The sequence below is a fragment of the Callithrix jacchus genome, chromosome 8 (assembly GCF_049354715.1).
Source record: "Callithrix jacchus isolate 240 chromosome 8, calJac240_pri, whole genome shotgun sequence".
NCBI lineage: Eukaryota > Metazoa > Chordata > Mammalia > Primates > Cebidae > Callithrix > Callithrix jacchus.
The window spans coordinates 55,496,373-55,513,582 of NC_133509.1; the positions used below are offsets into that span (position 1 = coordinate 55,496,373).

At 44.4% G+C, this 17,210-nt stretch overlaps 2 protein-coding genes, 1 long non-coding RNA gene and 1 pseudogene across 7 annotated transcripts; 2 read left to right on the forward strand and 2 right to left on the reverse strand.

The window, feature by feature from the left end:
* Positions 1-361: 361 nt before the first annotated feature.
* Positions 362-2,805, reverse strand: LOC100401535 (coiled-coil domain-containing protein 107 pseudogene; annotated as a pseudogene). Its single transcript, XR_013521072.1, has 2 exons — positions 2,686-2,805; positions 362-2,144 (listed from the first exon to the last, which is right to left on the reverse strand). The product of XR_013521072.1 is annotated as a coiled-coil domain-containing protein 107 pseudogene (transcript).
* A 23-nt stretch (positions 2,806-2,828) lies between these two features.
* Positions 2,829-9,540, forward strand: METTL17 (methyltransferase like 17). The gene is made up of 14 exons (XM_002753750.7): positions 2,829-2,909; positions 3,062-3,215; positions 3,296-3,430; positions 4,636-4,717; positions 5,064-5,145; positions 5,675-5,748; positions 6,524-6,618; positions 7,109-7,179; positions 7,361-7,468; positions 7,639-7,707; positions 8,444-8,494; positions 8,698-8,790; positions 9,031-9,215; positions 9,290-9,540. Exons 1-14 carry the CDS (start codon positions 2,835-2,837, stop codon positions 9,393-9,395), a joined length of 1,380 nt encoding a protein of 459 aa, XP_002753796.1. The 5' UTR covers positions 2,829-2,834; the 3' UTR covers positions 9,396-9,540.
* LOC118144877 (uncharacterized) lies at positions 6,411-13,305 on the reverse strand. Of its 2 annotated transcripts, XR_013521073.1 has the most exons (5): positions 13,169-13,305; positions 11,726-11,866; positions 9,832-9,892; positions 8,675-8,828; positions 6,411-8,259 (listed from the first exon to the last, which is right to left on the reverse strand). It is a non-coding gene; the product is annotated as an uncharacterized LOC118144877 (long non-coding RNA). The 2 variants fall into 2 exon arrangements; XR_004729746.3 differs by having other exon boundaries at positions 6,411-8,828.
* SLC39A2 (solute carrier family 39 member 2) lies at positions 11,331-13,925 on the forward strand. 3 transcript variants are annotated; one of them, XM_002753753.7, is made up of 4 exons: positions 11,331-11,597; positions 11,778-11,908; positions 12,155-12,205; positions 13,000-13,925. In XM_002753753.7, the coding sequence occupies exons 1-4, from the start codon at positions 11,483-11,485 to the stop codon at positions 13,630-13,632; spliced, it is 930 nt and encodes a 309-aa protein (XP_002753799.1). In that variant the 5' UTR covers positions 11,331-11,482; the 3' UTR covers positions 13,633-13,925. The 3 variants fall into 3 exon arrangements, with proteins under 3 accessions (XP_002753799.1, XP_009003918.1, XP_078190575.1); XM_009005670.5 differs by having other exon boundaries at positions 12,160-12,205; XM_078334449.1 differs by lacking the exon at positions 13,000-13,925 and having other exon boundaries at positions 12,160-12,999.
* The last annotated feature ends 3,285 nt before the right edge of the window (positions 13,926-17,210 follow it).

The window sequence follows — 17,210 nt, forward strand, 5'->3', positions numbered from 1 at the left end:
TTAGAAGCCTTCCTAGACCCAATGGGCAAAGTAACTTCCTCCATCTCTGTGCTCCCAAAAAGCCATATTCATATAAGTAGTATTGCTTCTATCACATATTTAGTTTCCCTGCTTCTCCATAAGCTACTTGAGGACCAAGACTATGTTTCAGGTATCTTAACATATCCTGTGACTAACAGTGTTTCAGGAATAGAGTGCACACTACATAAATGCCTCATTTACAAAAATTAAATTCCCATTTTAAATAATGAAATACGAGCACTAGGAATGTAAATGACAGTTGTGTAGAAAGAAGCACAAATGTGAATGAATGCAAGATTTTGGAAACCTAAGTTGGAGTTGTTTAAACCTTAAATATTCATTTTTTAAATTTTTAGTCAAGAACAAACTTTATTGAACTTTGCACCCTATTAACAGAGGTTTAAAAAAAAAAGAACAGACTCTGTTTTACTAAACCTTCAGCTGTTGTCCCTCCTTCCCAGCTGGGGCTGTGACTGGAGCCCTTTGCCACAGCCTTGCTGCATCTTCTTAGTACCTGCTCCACCTGCCAGGAAGTAGCTAGTTTCCATGTCTCTGTGCTCCAGTTTATGGGCCCCTTCCAGATCGGACTGTCAGCACCTCCTCATCTTCCTTTATATGAAGTCCTCAGGAAAAGGTATGCTGGCCTCTGATTCTGAGGCCACCATACCCTTATCTGGCTTGCTATCTTGTAGCAGCTTCATGGTTCGGAGCCGCATGTTCAGAAGCTCCTAGTGGGCTCCAGCCAGAGTAGTAACACACTCAAAAAGGGGGTCCAATTGGGCCATCAAATTGTCCAGCTGCTGCTCTATCTGGATCAGCTGTTGCTCCAACTGCTGTGGTCGCTTCTTGCCTGTCTCCTCTGGGAGAACTGCAGCTTCATCTTTCCCTATTGTGGAAGAAGAAATGGGCAATACTGCAGCAAAATAGTTCTGCTCCATCACCTCAGTCTCCAAATCCAGTAAGGAGAGGGGTGTAATTTAAGGTAGAGAAAGCTATTAAGTTTTTAACTCAGATAATCATAATTACTTCTAGTGTAGTTCCTCACCCAGCACAACATGTCCCACACATGGTCATTCAGTCTGCCGAAACACCTCCAGGAATGAGCAGCTCTCTCCAGTCTGATAGAGCTCTGGTTGTTAGACAGTTCATGCACAAATCTAAAATTTGTCCTTCATGTATCTTCTTTCCATAGTGCTGCTGAGAGCATTCCAAAATAATGGCTCTTCAAAATGATAGTTCCTCAGGAATTTAAAGGCAAAGGGCATACCCTTGTCCCCTTTCCTGATTTTTTTCTGTTTTAATATCTTCAATCTTTTCAGTCAGCCTCATTTTGCATAGTTTTCTCTGGTTGCTTTACTGAACATATAGTGCTCTTAAGGCAGTTCTGTGAGAAGAATAAAATTCTCCAGGAATGTTCTGATCAGTAGATAAGGCACCACACCTTGTTCCTACCATTGATTTGGAAAGTAGGTTGTCACATCACATCACAAACTTATTAGTCAATGAGATGCATAAGGCTCAAGTGGATGTGTTGGGGGAACATCCTAAACGTGTAATGGAAATCAGGGGGCCAGGACCCCAGAGAGATCACACACTGGGTGAGCTCAAGCATTCAGAGATTGAGGTAGCAGTTGTCCACTGCCAGGCTCAGAAAGTAGGTATGGCCTTACATATGCCATTTATCCTTCTTTTTTTTTTTTTTTTTTTTTTTTTTTTGAGACGGAGTTTCGCTGTTGTTACCCAGACTGGAGTGCAATGGCACGATCTCGGCTCACCGCAACCTCCACCTTCTGGGTTTTAGCTGGGACTACAGGTGCGCACCACCATGCCCAGCTAATTTTTGTATTTTTAGTAGAGACGGGGTTTCACCTTGTTGACCAGGATGGTCTTGATCTCCTGACCTCGTGATCCACCCGCCTCGGCCTCCCAAAGTGCTGGGATTATAGGCGTGAGCTACCGCGCCCGGCGCCACTTATCCTTCTGATGCTCCGGTGAATGAAGGTGTTGATGGGCTTGCAGACCCTGGAGACCATTCCCCTATGTTACATTATCACGTCACAATAGTGGCTGAACCCACCTGGGATTCTGCACCTCAGGTAGTCAAGAGGGCATCTGTAGAAGTCCTGGGACAGAAAGAAACAGTCTGATCTAGTAGCAGGCGCAGGATATTCCACTCAGAACCATGTTTTCTGTGAAATGGGGATCAATCCCTTTCCCTGAAGTACCTGGCACATAGGTGTTCTCAGTGTTATGTTATTACTAAGAAGACTGGTCTAATTTGAAGAGAAAATAACAAATATTTAAAAAATAATAAACCTATTAACTAGGTTTAATATTTATCAAACTATTAACTATTCAATAATTATTTAACTATTAATATCTGTTATCTTCAGTCGCCGAAATCTGATTTTCCTCTTTTCTTCTTTCCATTACTGCATTCTCCCTTTTTCCACACAGGGAAAACAACCTAAGACTCAGTTATCCGCGGAGGAGAGCAAAACACAGAAGTCTACTCCGAGAAACAATCTTTGCCAGTCTTTGCTCGCAACCCAACTCCATCCCGCCCCCGTCCCGCCCCATCCTCTTAACTTTTGGCGCTGGCGACAAAGCCCAACCCAGCCTCCAAGTTAGCCCAAACATGGTTTCCGCCTCAAGAATATTTACATAGCCATTGCTTATTGGCTGCTGGCAAACACTCGCTCTTCTCGTTGGCTGAAACTGCCGGGAGAAGTTCTGCGAAGGCTGCTCCTTGCGGCGTTGGGACTGAAGGTCACGGGCATTTACACTTCCGTTTCCGGCTCGCCTCCGGAACCATGGCGGGGCCTCTGAGGTATCGACTGACATTAGGAAGATTGTGTCCCGGCCTTGGAGTAGTTCCCCAGACCCGGGTGAGTGGCTGCATTCCCTGCTCTCGGAGAAACTCTGGATCTCCAGAGACATCTCGGCGCGGAGGAGGAGCGCTCCTGGCAGTCCCTGCCCTAGCGAGCGCCCGCGGCTTGCCTTTCTGCCAAGCAATCAGCCTTTCTTTATCCGCTTGCAGGCTCTCGCCGCCGTAGTACCTGGAGTGACCCAGGTAGATAACAAGTCCGATTTCCTGCAGAAGAGGCCCCATCGCCAACACCCTGGCATCCGGAAACTACCGCACGTGCGGCTGCCACAGGCACTGTCTAACGGTGCCCAGTTACTGCTACGTGGTGAGTAACGGCGGGAAAGGGAGAAGAAACGGGACTGGACCTGCATGCAAGTGATTCCGCTTTTCATCTTTGGCCCATAGAGATCGCTGAGCCCAATATGGAGAATCAGGTGCAAGCACTGACCAATTATCTCTGGAGCAGACATTTGCCTGTAGAGCCAGAGGAGTTGCAAAGACGGGCTGTGCATCTTGAGAAAAAATTCCTGGAAAACCCAGGTAGGACTTAAGAATAATTTAAAAGTAGGCCAGATTGAAATACCAGTGAGAAATGAAAAGCAAGAAATAGTCTCTCAAACAGATACTGAAGTCCCTATTTGACTTTCTGACCACAGCAGCAGTTGTTACAACGATTCCTTACTAAAAGGAGGTAGATTATTCTAGAGATTGCTAGAGAGTGTCCCAGTATACTGGGTTTGGTTTGGTTTGGTTTTTGTTTTTGCTTTGAGACAGAGTATTGCTCTGTTTCCAGGCTGAAGTGCAATGACTCAATCTCAGGTCACTGCAGCCTCCTTCTCCTGGGTTTAAGTGATTCTCCTGCCTCAGCCTCTTCAGTAGCTGGGATTACAAGTGTGCACCACCGCACACACCCGGCTACATTTTGTATTTTTAGTGGAGACGGTTTCTTTATGGTGGCCAGGCTGGTCTTGAACTCCTGACCCCAGGTGATCTGCCTACCTCGGCCTCCCAAAGTGCTGGGATTACAGGCGTGAACTACCACGCCCAGCCAATATACTGTTAAAATCTAGATATTTGTTTTTTTCCTGCAAGTCCACTGGATTAGGACCTTCTAAGTTTCTATTCAGGTGAAATAAAGCCCTTGGATGGCCCCTGCCCAGTACTGAAACCTTCTTTCGGGATAAGAGAATACATATAATTCATCAATTAGTTTCATGATTGTGAGCTCCTTGACACTACAGACCTGCCATTTATTCATCTTACATTCCTTGCACACCTCACAGTACCTGGGTCACAGTAGGTGATTGGTAGATACTTGCTAAATAGTACTGAACTGAACACAGTCATGAGACCTAGATTTTCAGTCTCCTTTCTTCTCCATAGGAATAGTGGAGATCATCAAAACCATAAATTTTGGAGAAGTGAGGAAATCCAAAAACTAATGTCCTTGTCCTACCCTTTAAATTTTTTATCACAGTTTCCTTTAATATAAAACAAACCTGTGGGACAGAATTGGTTAAGTTAAATAAACCATTCTTAGAAGCAAAATGCCATCTGATACATTCTGTTAGTGGTAGTTGCTACTGTTCTTACCTGAAGCTTTTCTCTAGGTTTGTCTTCTCTCTTGAGCTTGAAGGTTTTCTTAGGTGGGAGTCAGAGAAGACTGGGTGGGCAGTATATTCAAATATTAGATCTGAACCCTGTTCTCCCTAGGTCCTGACTTCCAGTCCTTGTTCTCACCACAGACTTATTTCAGACAGAGGAGAAACTTCGTGAAGCAGTGCTTCATGCACTACGTAAAACTACCTACCATTGGCAAGAACTGAGGTAAGGGGGACTGGAAAAGGTGCACAAGAAGGAAAAGGTGAACTTTGAAAGAGAGGTGAACTTTGAAAGAGAGGGAATACAATTACACAATCAATGTAGTATTTTTTTTTAATCACCTGACCTTAAAAGGATCAATTTAGTATTTGAAAAAGCTAAAGTTCAAAGTTTTGAACATTAAAGTTTGAAAATTTAGTATTTGTAAGGCTCCCCAGGACCCTTCTGTATTGGGGAGTGAAAGACCAGAGCTGGAAGAGCCCTTTCCAGGATGTCATTTTCTAAATCTAGAAGGTAACTATGGGATTAAGATTATTTACTAGTTTGTATGACTCTCTGATTTTAATGGCAGCTACAGTGAGGGACTGAGCCTGGTGTATATGGCAGCAAGACTGGATGGTGGCTTTGCAGCAGTCTCCAGAGCATTCCATGAGGTAAAAGTCCCTTAACTTCCAACCTGAACTTTTTGACCGTCAGTTCCCTATTCATAAAGTAGTTTTCTGGGATGGGAATTCTTGGGACGTTGCATATGCATTTTTTTTTTTTTTTTTTATTAAAGAGGATCTTCACTGGGCATGGTGGGCTCCTGACTGTAGTTCCAGCTATTTGAGAGGCTGAGGCAGAAGGATTTCTTGAGCCCAGTTTGAGGCTGCAGTGAGCTGTGATCTCCACTGTACTCCAGCCTGGTGACAGAGTGAGACCTCATCTCTTAAAAAAAATACAAAATAAAGACATTCTCTTTATCCTATGAAAGCATTCTGTGACCCAAGAAAGGTTTGAATCACTATTTTAGGAGATTCTTATTCCATAAGATATTTATATTGAATCATTTATATTGAATTATATTTAAATTGAAAAAGCATTTACATCTCATATCCTCTGTGATAGCTCCTAATTCATATTTACCAAGGTCCTAAATAAGTATCTAATTACCCTACTGTGGGATGTTGTATATTTCTTCAGATCCAGGCTCAAAATCAAGCATTTCAGCCACAAACTTTAATGGACTTTGGCTCGGGGACTGGTTCTGTCACCTGGTGAGTAATTTCAGCCCTGTCTTGGTCAATTTTAGCTCTAGAAAGCCATACTTACACAACTCCAAAATCAAGAGACTGGAAAACCAGAGGGAGAAGAGGCAACTTGGGAATCTTTAATGTTTCTTCCATCAGATTAGGCAAGGCAGAAGAAGGTATATGAATTGGGGCCAGAACTTAAAGAAATGTCAAGTGAAAAAAAAGGCTCATTTTTAGAAAAATTAAAAAGAAAAGGAATTATCAGGCTTTTTTTGCCTACAAATAGTATTTTGAGTCTACCTTTTTTTGTTTGTTTTTTTTTGGGGGGGCAGGGAGTTGTTTGTTTTTTGTTTTTAAGATGAAGTCTCACTCTGTCACCCAGGCTGGAGTGAAGGGGTGTGATCTGGGCTCACTGCAACCTTCACCTTCTGGGTTCAAGCGATTCTTCTGCCTCAGCCTCCCAAGTAGCTGGGACTACAGGCACCCGCCACCGTGCCCATTTAATTTTTGTATTTTTAGTATTGGCCATATTGGCCAGGCTGATCTCAAACTCCTGAGTTTGCAATCTGTCCACCTCAGCCTTCTGAAGTGCTGGGATTACAGGCATGAGCCACCATACCTGACCAAGTCTACCTTTTTTTCTAAGGAGTTATAAATAAGAGAATAACACTTAGTTTTTCCAACTATTTTAATATAACACTCTCTTTTCCCAGTGATGGGGTTGGGTATAAGTGGGTCTCTTGTAGAGATGACTCTTGGTCATGCGAATTGGTGATTTATAATAATTTTGCCATCTTAGGGCTGCTCACAGTGTTTGGGGTCAGACCCTACGTGAATATATGTGTGTGGACAGATCAACTGCCATGTTGGTTTTGGCAGAAAAGCTACTGAAAGGTGAGTGCAAGAGCACTTCCAAAGTTGAGGGAGTTAAGAAAGCACAAGGGGACTAGTAAAAGCATTTTACTGGGAAGTAGAGAAGAGGGTAAAAATTAAGATGAATCTGGGCAATTTTAAAGTTATGGTCAAGCAAAGAGTGGTATTAGAGGTTTCTCCTGGACTGAGGATGGGGTGGGTAAGATTCAAAGGACAAGAAACCTAATATTCTCCCTGCCTTTTTTGTACTTTTTTTTTTTTTTAATTAGAGATAGGGTCTCCATATGTTACCCAGGCTGGTCTCAAACTCCTGGCCTGAAGCCATCCTCATCCTCCCACTTTAGCCTCTAGGGTAGCTGGGATTATAGGCATGTGCTGCCATGCCTAGCTCATCTCTGCCCTTTTTGATATACACTTTCCCTATTCTTGGGGCCCTGTTTCTTACCTGGGTATCTCTTCACTTAATATGTAACTTCCTACACACTACAGTTGCCTCTTCTTTTCTCCACAGGTGGTTCAGAATCTGGGGAGCCTTATATTCCAGGGGTATTTTTCAGACAGTTTCTACCTGTATCACCCAAGGCAAGTGGCAGTGTTTAGAATATTCTAAACATGGAATGTGGCAGATAGAAAACTGTGGCTTGAACTTTTACAACCCCACACTGAGTGTTAGAAGATAAAAGAAATTTAGTGGCTAGGACTTTGTTGTATTCTTAGGATGCAGAGATGTTGGGTCTGTCATGGTCCTTGTCTTGGTCCTCAGGTGCAGTTTGATATAGTCGTATCAGCCTTTTCCTTAAGTGAACTGCCCAGCAAGGCTGACCGTAATGAAGTAGTTCAAACCTTATGGCGTAAGACACATCATTTCCTGGTGAGTTAAAATTCCTTGTTCCCTTAAGTCTTAAAGCAGCTTGACGGATTTCATGCCTTTTCTTCTCTCATTGTCTTCATTCTCCATCTATGATTGTTCTTACAGAGCTACTGACATTTATACCTTCATGTAATTTAAGACTTCTGCGTATTATTCCCTTTTGTAAATAGGTGCTGGTGGAGAATGGAACAAAAGCTGGGCACAGCCTTCTCATGGATGCCAGGGATCTGGTCCTTAACGTAAGTCTTCTTCTTCCCTCACTCCCCCACCCATATGTCACCAATTACTATTACTGTCTTGAAAACTTAAAGAGACTGTACAATTCAGGACTTTACAATTCAAGATGAGATTTGGAGAAAAAAAGAGAAAAAGCTAAAGAGATTGTCATATATTGGCAAGGGTGACTCTCAGGAAACTGGGCATATAAAGTCATTATGATATAGAATAGTGGTTGGCAAATGAGAGCCTGTGGATCAAATCGGACCTGCCACCTGTTTTTATATAGGCTATACTTATTTGTGCCTCTGTTGTCTGTGACTGCTTTCAGACTGCAAAGAGCAGAGTTGAGTAGTTGGGACAGAGGTAGATTTTGCCTACTCACTGGCCCTTTAAAAGAGTTTGCTGACTCCTAATCTACAGCATTGCTGAGCCAAGAACCTTGTCACTGGAGGAAGAGTATGAGCCAGTGTATAATCATAAATTTAATTGTCCTGCAGTGGGATTTTTTTTTGAGAGTGGAGGTTGCTGACAAGGAAGAGCACCATACTATGTGCCAAGTTCTTGCCTTTCTCCTACAGCAAAGAGAAAGTTCTTTGTTCAGCGTATTAAAGATGCAGCCAGCTTAACTCAAAGGACATAGTTAATCGTTATTAGTGTTGAGTATTACAGGAGTCCTCAATTTACTGAATGCAGAGATTGAGTTATGAAAATAGACCCCTGGCCCAGCTTTATTTCTTTTATTTCCTTTGATTTCAGGGAAATGAGAAGTCACCTTTGGACCCTCGACCTGGTTTTGTCTTTGCCCCAGTGAGTATTACTTCTATCTGTCCCGCCACTCTCCACTACTTTGTGTTCCTATCCACTTTCTACCTAATGATTCCCCTGGCTCTTCCTACCCTCTGCTCCTGTCCTTCCTTCTCCCTGGCACCTTTTGACTCTGTCATTCTTAGTTTTTAAGTTTTGTGATTGATGGCTCTTTTGTCTTACCTCATTTTTTTCTGTGTTCACAGTGTCCCCATGAACTCCCTTGTCCCCAGTTGACAACCTCTAAGCCCCTGGCCTGTAGCATCTCACAGGCGTACCATCCCATCCCCTTCAGCTGGGTATGTACCTGGGGATATTGCAGCAGGGAGCAAACATCCTGGAAAAACAGGAAGAAAAAGAATCAGAGTTAGGAGGAGTTGAATAATTAATAGAACAGTCTAGAGACTTTAGGGCCTACATGTATATGATTTATACATTGTAAAAAAGGACTGCAGGAATGGGAAACGGGGGTGGGGGAGCTTTACAAACTTTTTCCCCATATCTTTTCTTCTAAGCAGTCTCTATGTTCCTTATCTTAGAACAAGAAACCAAAGGAAGAAAAGTTCTCTTTGGTGATCCTTGCTCGGGGGTCTCCAGAGGAGGCTAATCGCTGGCCCCGTATCACTCAACCTGTCCTTAAACGGCCTCGCCATGTGCATTGTCACTTGTGCTGTCCAGATGGGCATATGCAGCATGCTGTGATCACAGCCCGCCGGCATGGCAGGTATAGGGGATGTGACCAAAATTAGTGGGATGTGGCAAGAACCTGCAGCCCACATTAACATCTCATTTCCATAGGGATTTGTATCGTTGTGCCCGAGTCAGCTCCTGGGGAGATCTTTTACCTGTGTTTACTCCGTCTGCGTTTCCTCCATCCCCTGCTCAAGATCCCTCTGAGAGTTGACAAGGATGTGTAACAAGTATTTTCTTCTATCATGCCTGCCAGGGCTGAAGCTACCTGGTATCCAGGAGGGGAATGCTAGCATCCCCATATGTCTGTGTTTGTTTGAGATTTTTAATAATAAATAATAAATTTTTAAAGAATGAAAGTGGATTTCATGATTCTTAAGTGTAGAAGCCGGTCATGGTGGCATGTGCCTGCATTTCCAGCCACTCAGAAAGCTGAGGCGGGAGGATCATTTGAGCCCAGGAGTTAAGGCTGCAGTGAGCTATGATTGTACTACTGCACTGTAGCATAGTAGTGACACAGCAAGACCTCCTCTCTAAAAAAAATAAATAAGAATACGTAAAAGGTATAGTTAATTAACCTGGCCTATCCTGTAATGAAGAGCTTCCTCAGATTTTTGGTGCCACACTTCCCGCACAAATCCCAAGCTCACCTATTGTGACAGGCCAGAACTCCGCAAGGTCTTCACTCTAATGATGAATGTATAAGCTCATCTTTAAAGCAGAAGAAGAAAAACCAGATTTCCATAAGCCCTTTGCTGTAATGAATGTACATTAAAGCAGAAGCAAGAAAATGGATAATGAATTGGGGGAATTGGGTGCCTGAGTAAGAGGGCTGGAATACAAAACAAGCTAGCCCCACCTGTACTTTCTCGACCTCAGATGTAGTTTAGTGATAAAAGCAGTCCTGCACATAAGAGCCATACCAGGACCAACTTAAGATTGATAAACCTTTCTATCTGCAGATCCCTAGTTTAGATAGATTAGGAAACATACCCACAGGTAGACATAGAGCTCGAATTGTATATATAAGCTAAAGAAAAACTTGTAACTTTGAGTTGGTCTGGTGGGCTACTCCAGCCTTTGCCCTGTGATCAGTTGTAGAAATAAACTGCCTTCTTTCCCAGTCTGTCTGCATCTCATTATTAGACCACAAGAACAAGCAGCTGGACCCCATTCATCCAGAAACACTAAGAATAGTGCTCCTACCAGAGGCCAGGACTTCCCTAGGAAGATAATCTGGAGTAGCAAGGAAAGCCGCCTCCAGAGCTCTGAGAACTGGCTCAACAGGTCTGAGGGTTGTTATGTGGGCCACCTGAATAGGGGAATCAGCAACTGCCTGGACTGTCTTTTACTACTGCCTTCCCTTGTTTTTCCCAGGGTCCCTCAGCTACCCTAGAGTATATATGGGAAATCTCCCATACATTTCCATCAAGAATGATTCCCATCAGAACTGAATCTTCTACCACCCACTCCTCTATATCCAGGTAGAATCCTCCCATTTACTCAGTTCATTTGTTTTCCTCTAGGCCTTGCTGTTTCAGGGTTAGGGCAGCTTCCTTTGTCTCAAAACTTAAATGTCTTTTTCCACAGTTCTTAGCAGGAAACAGGCACAATCAGAAATTGTGACAGTATCAATGTAATACCAGAAATAACTCATTCCTCTCAAAACTGGTCCAATCAAAAGAGAAAGAAAAAATAAATCAATTTACCACTAGACATTTCCATGCCTGGAGCTATTTTTCTGGGGTTACAAGAAAACACTCCAGGTGGCCCCAAATAAAAGGGAGTGGTTCAAGTATCAGCATTGCAACCTATAAGACGGGGTGGGGTGGAGAGGGTATGGAAGGCTTAGATCAAATATCCTGAGTGAGACAGGACCAGATCGTCCCCAGTACAAAATAGCTGGGAAGCAGCTACCGTAGACTTTCCTATTTTGGATTAGACCAACCCTAGGCACACGAACTGAGACTATCCATAGCCCTTGGATTAGTCATGGCATTGAGGAGGAAGAGAAGACGCCACTGGGCTGTGCCTGACAGGGAGTCTGGAGTTTCTGTTTTCCAAGCTCAGGAAGGCGGAGCCAGGGGAGGGGCCTCCATGCAGTGGGAGGGCTGGAAGCTGGGGCAGGACCCATCAGCTCTGCAATGCTGCACAAGGAAAAGCAACACAGAAGATACCAACAGCCTCCTGAAACTTGCAAGAGTGGACACTCCAGTGTTGACCGCCTAAGATACCACTCGTGCTCCAAAGAGGACAACTCCCTTGTCATTCTGACTCCTGGGCTTACACTATACCCCAGAGATGGAGCAACTACTAGGAGTAAAACTTGGCTGCCTGTTTGCCCTTCTGGCTCTCACTCTGGGCTGTGGCCTTATTCCTATCTGCTTCAAATGGTTCCAGATTGAAGCAGCTGGAGGTACAGCTCTACCCCATCTTTGTTCCATAGCCTGAGTCTCACCTCAACCCTGTCCTGATACCTTGTTCTGATTCTCTCACCACCCCCACCCTTGGGATATTGAGTGCTACCTGCTGCTCTTTACTCACCTTTGTCTGTCTTCTCAGTGCCAGGTGGGTTGTAACTTCTGCTTTTTATTAGGTCACCATCGGCGGGTCCTCAGACTCCTGGGCTGTATTTCTGCTGGTGTTTTCCTGGGAGCAGGGTTCATGCACATGACTGCTGAAGCCCTGGAAGAAATTGAATCACAGATCCAGAAGTTCATTGTGCAGGTGAGAGCAAAGATGCCAAGCTGCGGGCCTCTGAGGCCAAAAGGCTAAACAGAACAAAGAGAAGAGAGCAGGAAAGGGATGGAGCCAAGGACATGGGTGGAACGACAGGGAAGATGAAGCTCTTGTGTGGAATGATGAAAGCAAGTCAGATTAGGCTTTACGGAAACAGAATTGCTGAAGGGACGGGACAGGACAGGAAGCTTCGCTGCTCCACCCCAAGTCTAATTTCTGCTGTTCTCTCCTTAGAACAGATCAGCAAGTGAGGGAAATTCTTCTGGTGATGCCAGTTCAGCTCATGTAAGTATCTCTCACCATCCCCTATCTGGAGGGTGAGGAGAACCAGAGAGGCCTTTCATATCCAGACCCTTTTGGGAGGAGTACATGAGGAGTACCAAGAATCCCTTCTGCTCCCTAGCTGAGAAATTGTAGAGGAAAAGGGGAGCAAACCCAATCCCTCTGAGTTTATAGAACCCCAGAAAAAGTTCTTGCTTTACTCTTTCATTCTTTCCCTAGATCCTCTGATACCCCTCACATCATTTTCCCGTATTTTTAACTCTATTGAGATTGTGTCTCTTAGTCCCTCTGGCAGTCTTTTGTTGTTGTTGTTGTTGTTGTTGTTGTTGTTTGTTTTCTGAGACAAAATCTCCTCTTTGTCACCCAGGCTGGAGTGCAGTGATGCAATTTCAGTTCACTGCCACCTCTGCCTTCCGGGTTCCAGCAAGTCTCCTGCCTCATCCTCTTGAGTAGTTGGGATTACAGGCACATGCCACCGTGCCTGGCTAGTTTTTATATTTGTTGTAGAGACGGGGTTTCATGATACTGGCCAGGCTGGTCTTGATCTCCTGACCTCCAGTGATCTGCCCACCTTGGTCCCCCAAAGTGCTGCGATTACAGGCGTGAGCCACTGTGTCCGGCCCACTCTGGCATTCTTGTTGTTGCATGTCCATGTCTACTCTTAGCTTTATTTCCCCTATTCTTTATTGCGTTCTGTTACCATGTTTTCTCATTCTCTTCAGTCTCCCAATTCCATGTCCATCCAACGAATTGCCTACTCTTCCTTTTCATCTCACAGCCCCCTTTTTTATTCCTAGATGGAGTATCCCTATGGAGAGCTCGTCATCTCCCTGGGCTTCTTTTTGGTCTTCTTTTTGGAGTCACTGGCATTGCAGTGCTGTCCTGGGGCTGCTGGAGGATCAACAGTGCAGGAGGAAGAATGGGGTGGGGCTCATGTCTTTGAACTCCACAGCCATGGACACATACCCTCACCCTCAAAGAGTCCCCTGCGAGCCCTTGTCCTCTTGCTCTCACTGTCCTTTCACTCAGTGTTTGAAGGGCTAGCTGTGGGGCTGCAGCCAACAGTAGCAGCTACAGTGCAGCTCTGCCTTGCGGTCCTGGCTCATAAGGGGCTTGTGGTATTTGGTGTAGGAATGCGGCTGGTGCAGTTAGGTACTAGATCACAATGGGCCATGTTCTCCATACTATTATTAGCTCTCATGTCCCCCCTAGGTCTAGCCATAGGGCTGGCTGTGACTGGAGGGGACTCTGAAGGAGGCTGGGGCTTAGCCCAGGCTGTGTTAGAGGGTGTGGCAGCTGGCACCTTCCTGTATGTCACCTTCCTAGAAATTCTTCCACGGGAGCTAGCTAGTCCTGAGGCCCCTCTAACTAAGTGGAGCTGTGTAGCCGCTGGTTTTGCCTTCATGGCCTTTATTGCCTTATGGGCCTGAGAGAGTCCTGGCTTTTCTGATGGACCTACTTACAATGCAATGACCTCTCTATCCCCAGGGACACCTCCCAATGGCTTTGGCCCTTAGACATTTCTTTACTGAGACTAAATAACATTCAATAGGACTGGACTGGACCCCAGCTTTCCTTTATCTGAGATCCCATTTCTCACCTAGGACTAAGAAAAAGAGATTCAGGTTGAGCAGCTATGAATTGGAGCATTGGTAGAGACCCTTCAGGTTTTGTTCTTGTCCATTTATGCTACTGTGTGTAATAAAATGCCCATTTTACCCTCCTTCAGCCGTTTTGGATTTTATTTCTCCTGGTTGCCTAGAAGCTACCTGGCACATGAAGCAGTGGAAGCAGTGGAATAGGGAATGGGAAGAACGAATGTTGAATGCAGTATTTTCTTCTGGAATTAGAACCTCTAGCCATTTTGTCAGTTGCCAGCCACAGCTCCAGACATGGAGCCTTGCTAAAATTCCAACAACCTCCTCCCACCTCACCCGCTGCTGTTGAGAAAATGAGCCAGTTCCCAGCATTTAAAAGGAAAGAAAGTTAGAAACCAAAATGATGTGGATTGATTATGTTCCTACACTTAACATACCCACCCCACTCCCAGTTCCTACTATCAGCCACCCATGACACGTCCAGGCTAAATGGAGATCAGGCAGAATGGATCCCGTCTCCATCAGGTTTCTATTTCTTCACACTGAGTCCTGTGTGGCCTCAGGGACCCTGTTGCTCTTCTTTGAGCTTCTATCTCCTTCCAGCTGCCTTGTGTTGAGGGATTAAAAAGCAGTGGGTTTGGAGAGGGAGAAAGGGCCAGATATTAAAATAAAGGCCTGGGGCAATTGCTTGGCTGTAGCAGGACTTACTGGCTTTCTTTGTGTCTGCCTCACCAGTTGTCTTTCCATCTGAGTAACCCCTACAATGTGTTGCTTCTCTTAAAAACTGCTGAGGATGGCTGGGCAAGGTGGCTCGCACCTGTAATCCCAGCACTTTGGGAGGCTAAGGCAGGCAGATCACAAAGTCAGGAGTTCAAGGACAGCCTGGCCAATATGGTGAAACCCCATCTCTACTAAAAATAGAAAAATTAGCTGGGCTTGGCGGCACATGCCTTCCCAGCTACTTGGGAGGCTGAAGAATTTCTTGAACCCGGGAGGAGGAGGTTTCAGTGAGCCGAGACGGTGCCACTGCACTCCAGCCTGGGCAACAGAGTAAGACTCCAGCTAAAAAAAAAAAAAAAAAAAAAACCGCTGAGGACAAATACGAAAGCAGGTTAGCTGAAATTGAGTAGGAACATGATAGCTATTGCGTAGCCCCCAACTCATGAGTTGGAGGAATATCTCAAACTTAGTGGAGAAATGGGGAAAGAGAAAGTGTGCTCTTTGAGTTCAGTTACCCTCACAAGTTGGCCCTTTCTAGTATTTTTAGCATGAAAGTCCAAGTAGCTTTAACTTGGATATTCATTCTTCTTCTCAGTTTCTGTCTCCTTTTGATACTGTTCCCCTCCCTACAAAGTAAGAAATACAAGCCTCCTCACAAGCCCAGTTTACACACGCAGAGATCAGCGAGAAGGCAAGCTTCAGGCAAAAATGATAGGTGATAGATAGATAGATAGATAGATAGATAATAGATAGATAGATAGATAGATGGATCTAACACAGGAAATCATTTCCCTAAAGCACCATAGTATTGTTTTCTATTTAGTGTTAAAATGCAGTAACATGTAATACACTCAGAACAGTTGTCCAGTGTGTAGTAGTTTCTATTGTAATAGTTTCTACATTGAACAACTGCTGTGTGCCAAGTACCACTGTGGCAGGCCAGGTTTCACTAATGCCGGACTCCATCAAAACTGTTTCAGTATTGACTGAGTGGTTAAGTATTAAAAGCTAAAAAAGGATAAGTACGGTGGCTCACGCCTGTAATCTCAGCACTTTGGAAGGCCAAGGCAGATGGATCACCTGAGGTCGGGAGTTCGAAACCAGCCTGGCCAACATGGTGAAATCCCATCTCTACTAAAAATACAAAAATTAGCCAGGCATGGTGGCATGCACCTGTAGTCCCAGCTACCCAGGAGGCTGAGGCAGGAGAATTGCTCAAACCCAGGAGGCAGAGGTTGCAGTGAGCCGAGACAGTGACATCAGAATAGAGGAAAAACATTCAGGGCTACTGGGAACAAATAGACCTCTTCCATTCCAGTGCTGCATTTGGTGCTTCATAACGATGACCCTCTCTCAGCAGGAAGTAGCCAGAAAGATTACAATGCCCCATCTCCCTATGATTCTCATGATAAACAAAAATACAAGCATGATAAAAATCATGCACAGATTGACAATGGGGATTGTGGCAGGCCAGGCTTCACTAATGCAGGCCTCTATCACAACTGTTTTAGTACTGACTGGGTGGTTAAGTTAAATGTTGAAAGCCAGTGTCCTTATACAAAGGCTATTATGTAACAAAAGCCCATCAAGAGTTTTGCCTATGCCTTTCCTGACAAAACTTAAAGCATGGCAAAATAACCAAAAAATTCTTAACAGGACTCATTTAGGATTAAACAAGTTTAATTGAGGGTCTTCACAAACAAGTCACAGCCTCTTGAATAGCTGGAACTACAGGTGCATGCTACCATGCCTGGCTAATTTTTGTATTTTTAGTAGAGATGGGATTTCACCATGTTGGCCAGGCTGGTCTTGAACTCCTGACATCAGGTGATCCACCCTTCTTGGCCTCCTAATGTGCTGGGATTATACGCATGAGCTACTGCACCCAACCCTGTTAGAGATTTATAGCTGATTATAAAACCACCTTCTAATGAGGATCAAAACAAGATGACAATTGTTTACAGATAACAAAATGTTTTAGGGTAGCCATAGTTAAAGACACAATCGATGGCCAGCTGTGGTGGCTCATGCCTGTAATCCCAGCACTTTGGGAGACTGAGGCGGGCAGATCAGGAAGTCAAGAGGTCAAGACCACCCTGGCCAACATGGTAAAACCCTGTCTCTACTAAAATTACAAAAATTAGCCAGGCATGGTGGCACATGCCTGTGATCCCAGCTATTTGGAAGGCTGAGGCAGGAGAATTGCTTGAACCCAGGAGGCGGAGGTTGCAGTGAGCTGAGATCACACCACTGCACTCAAGCCTGGGTGACAAGAGTGAGACTCTGTCTCAAAAAAAAATAGAAAGAGACACAATTGACAAGGAAATTTGTTACCTCTGTGGCACACAATAATTTAACATGACAATTATAATTATTACTGATAACATACACTGAGATATATCAGAATTGTAGAAATCTCCCATAACTTTGGAACATATACCAATAACATAGTTACAGGCCTTCACAAACAAGTTTATTGGACATCTGAAGGAACTCTCCAAACCTCTGTGATTTAGCAGGAGGCAAGATAAAGATAATCACCGCAGCACCTAGACCCATTTAGATTAAGTAAACTTCCTGAGGCTCCAGAAGTAGGTCTTCAGGACTCAAACCTTAGTTATAGATTAAAAGAAATTAATCACTTATGTCTTTAGATGAATGCACACTTACACGTCTCAAACTCCTGATGT

What these genes read in the sequence shown, in the direction of transcription:
- SLC39A2 (XM_002753753.7), top strand. Translation starts at nt 11,483, where the DNA reads ATGGAGCAACTACTAGGAGTAAAACTTGGCTGCCTGTTTGCCCTTCTG. An exon ending in CCAGATTGAAGCAGCTGGAG is followed by an intron (nt 11,598 to 11,777) that starts GTACAGCTCTAC and finishes GCTTTTTATTAG; the next exon opens with GTCACCATCGGCGGGTCCTC. An exon ending in GTGATGCCAGTTCAGCTCAT is followed by an intron (nt 12,206 to 12,999) that starts GTAAGTATCTCT and finishes TTTTATTCCTAG; the next exon opens with ATGGAGTATCCCTATGGAGA.
- METTL17 (XM_002753750.7), top strand. Translation starts at nt 2,835, where the DNA reads ATGGCGGGGCCTCTGAGGTATCGACTGACATTAGGAAGATTGTGTCCC. An exon ending in GGCAGAAAAGCTACTGAAAG is followed by an intron (nt 6,619 to 7,108) that starts GTGAGTGCAAGA and finishes TTTTCTCCACAG; the next exon opens with GTGGTTCAGAATCTGGGGAG. An exon ending in CTGGTTTTGTCTTTGCCCCA is followed by an intron (nt 8,495 to 8,697) that starts GTGAGTATTACT and finishes CTGTGTTCACAG; the next exon opens with TGTCCCCATGAACTCCCTTG.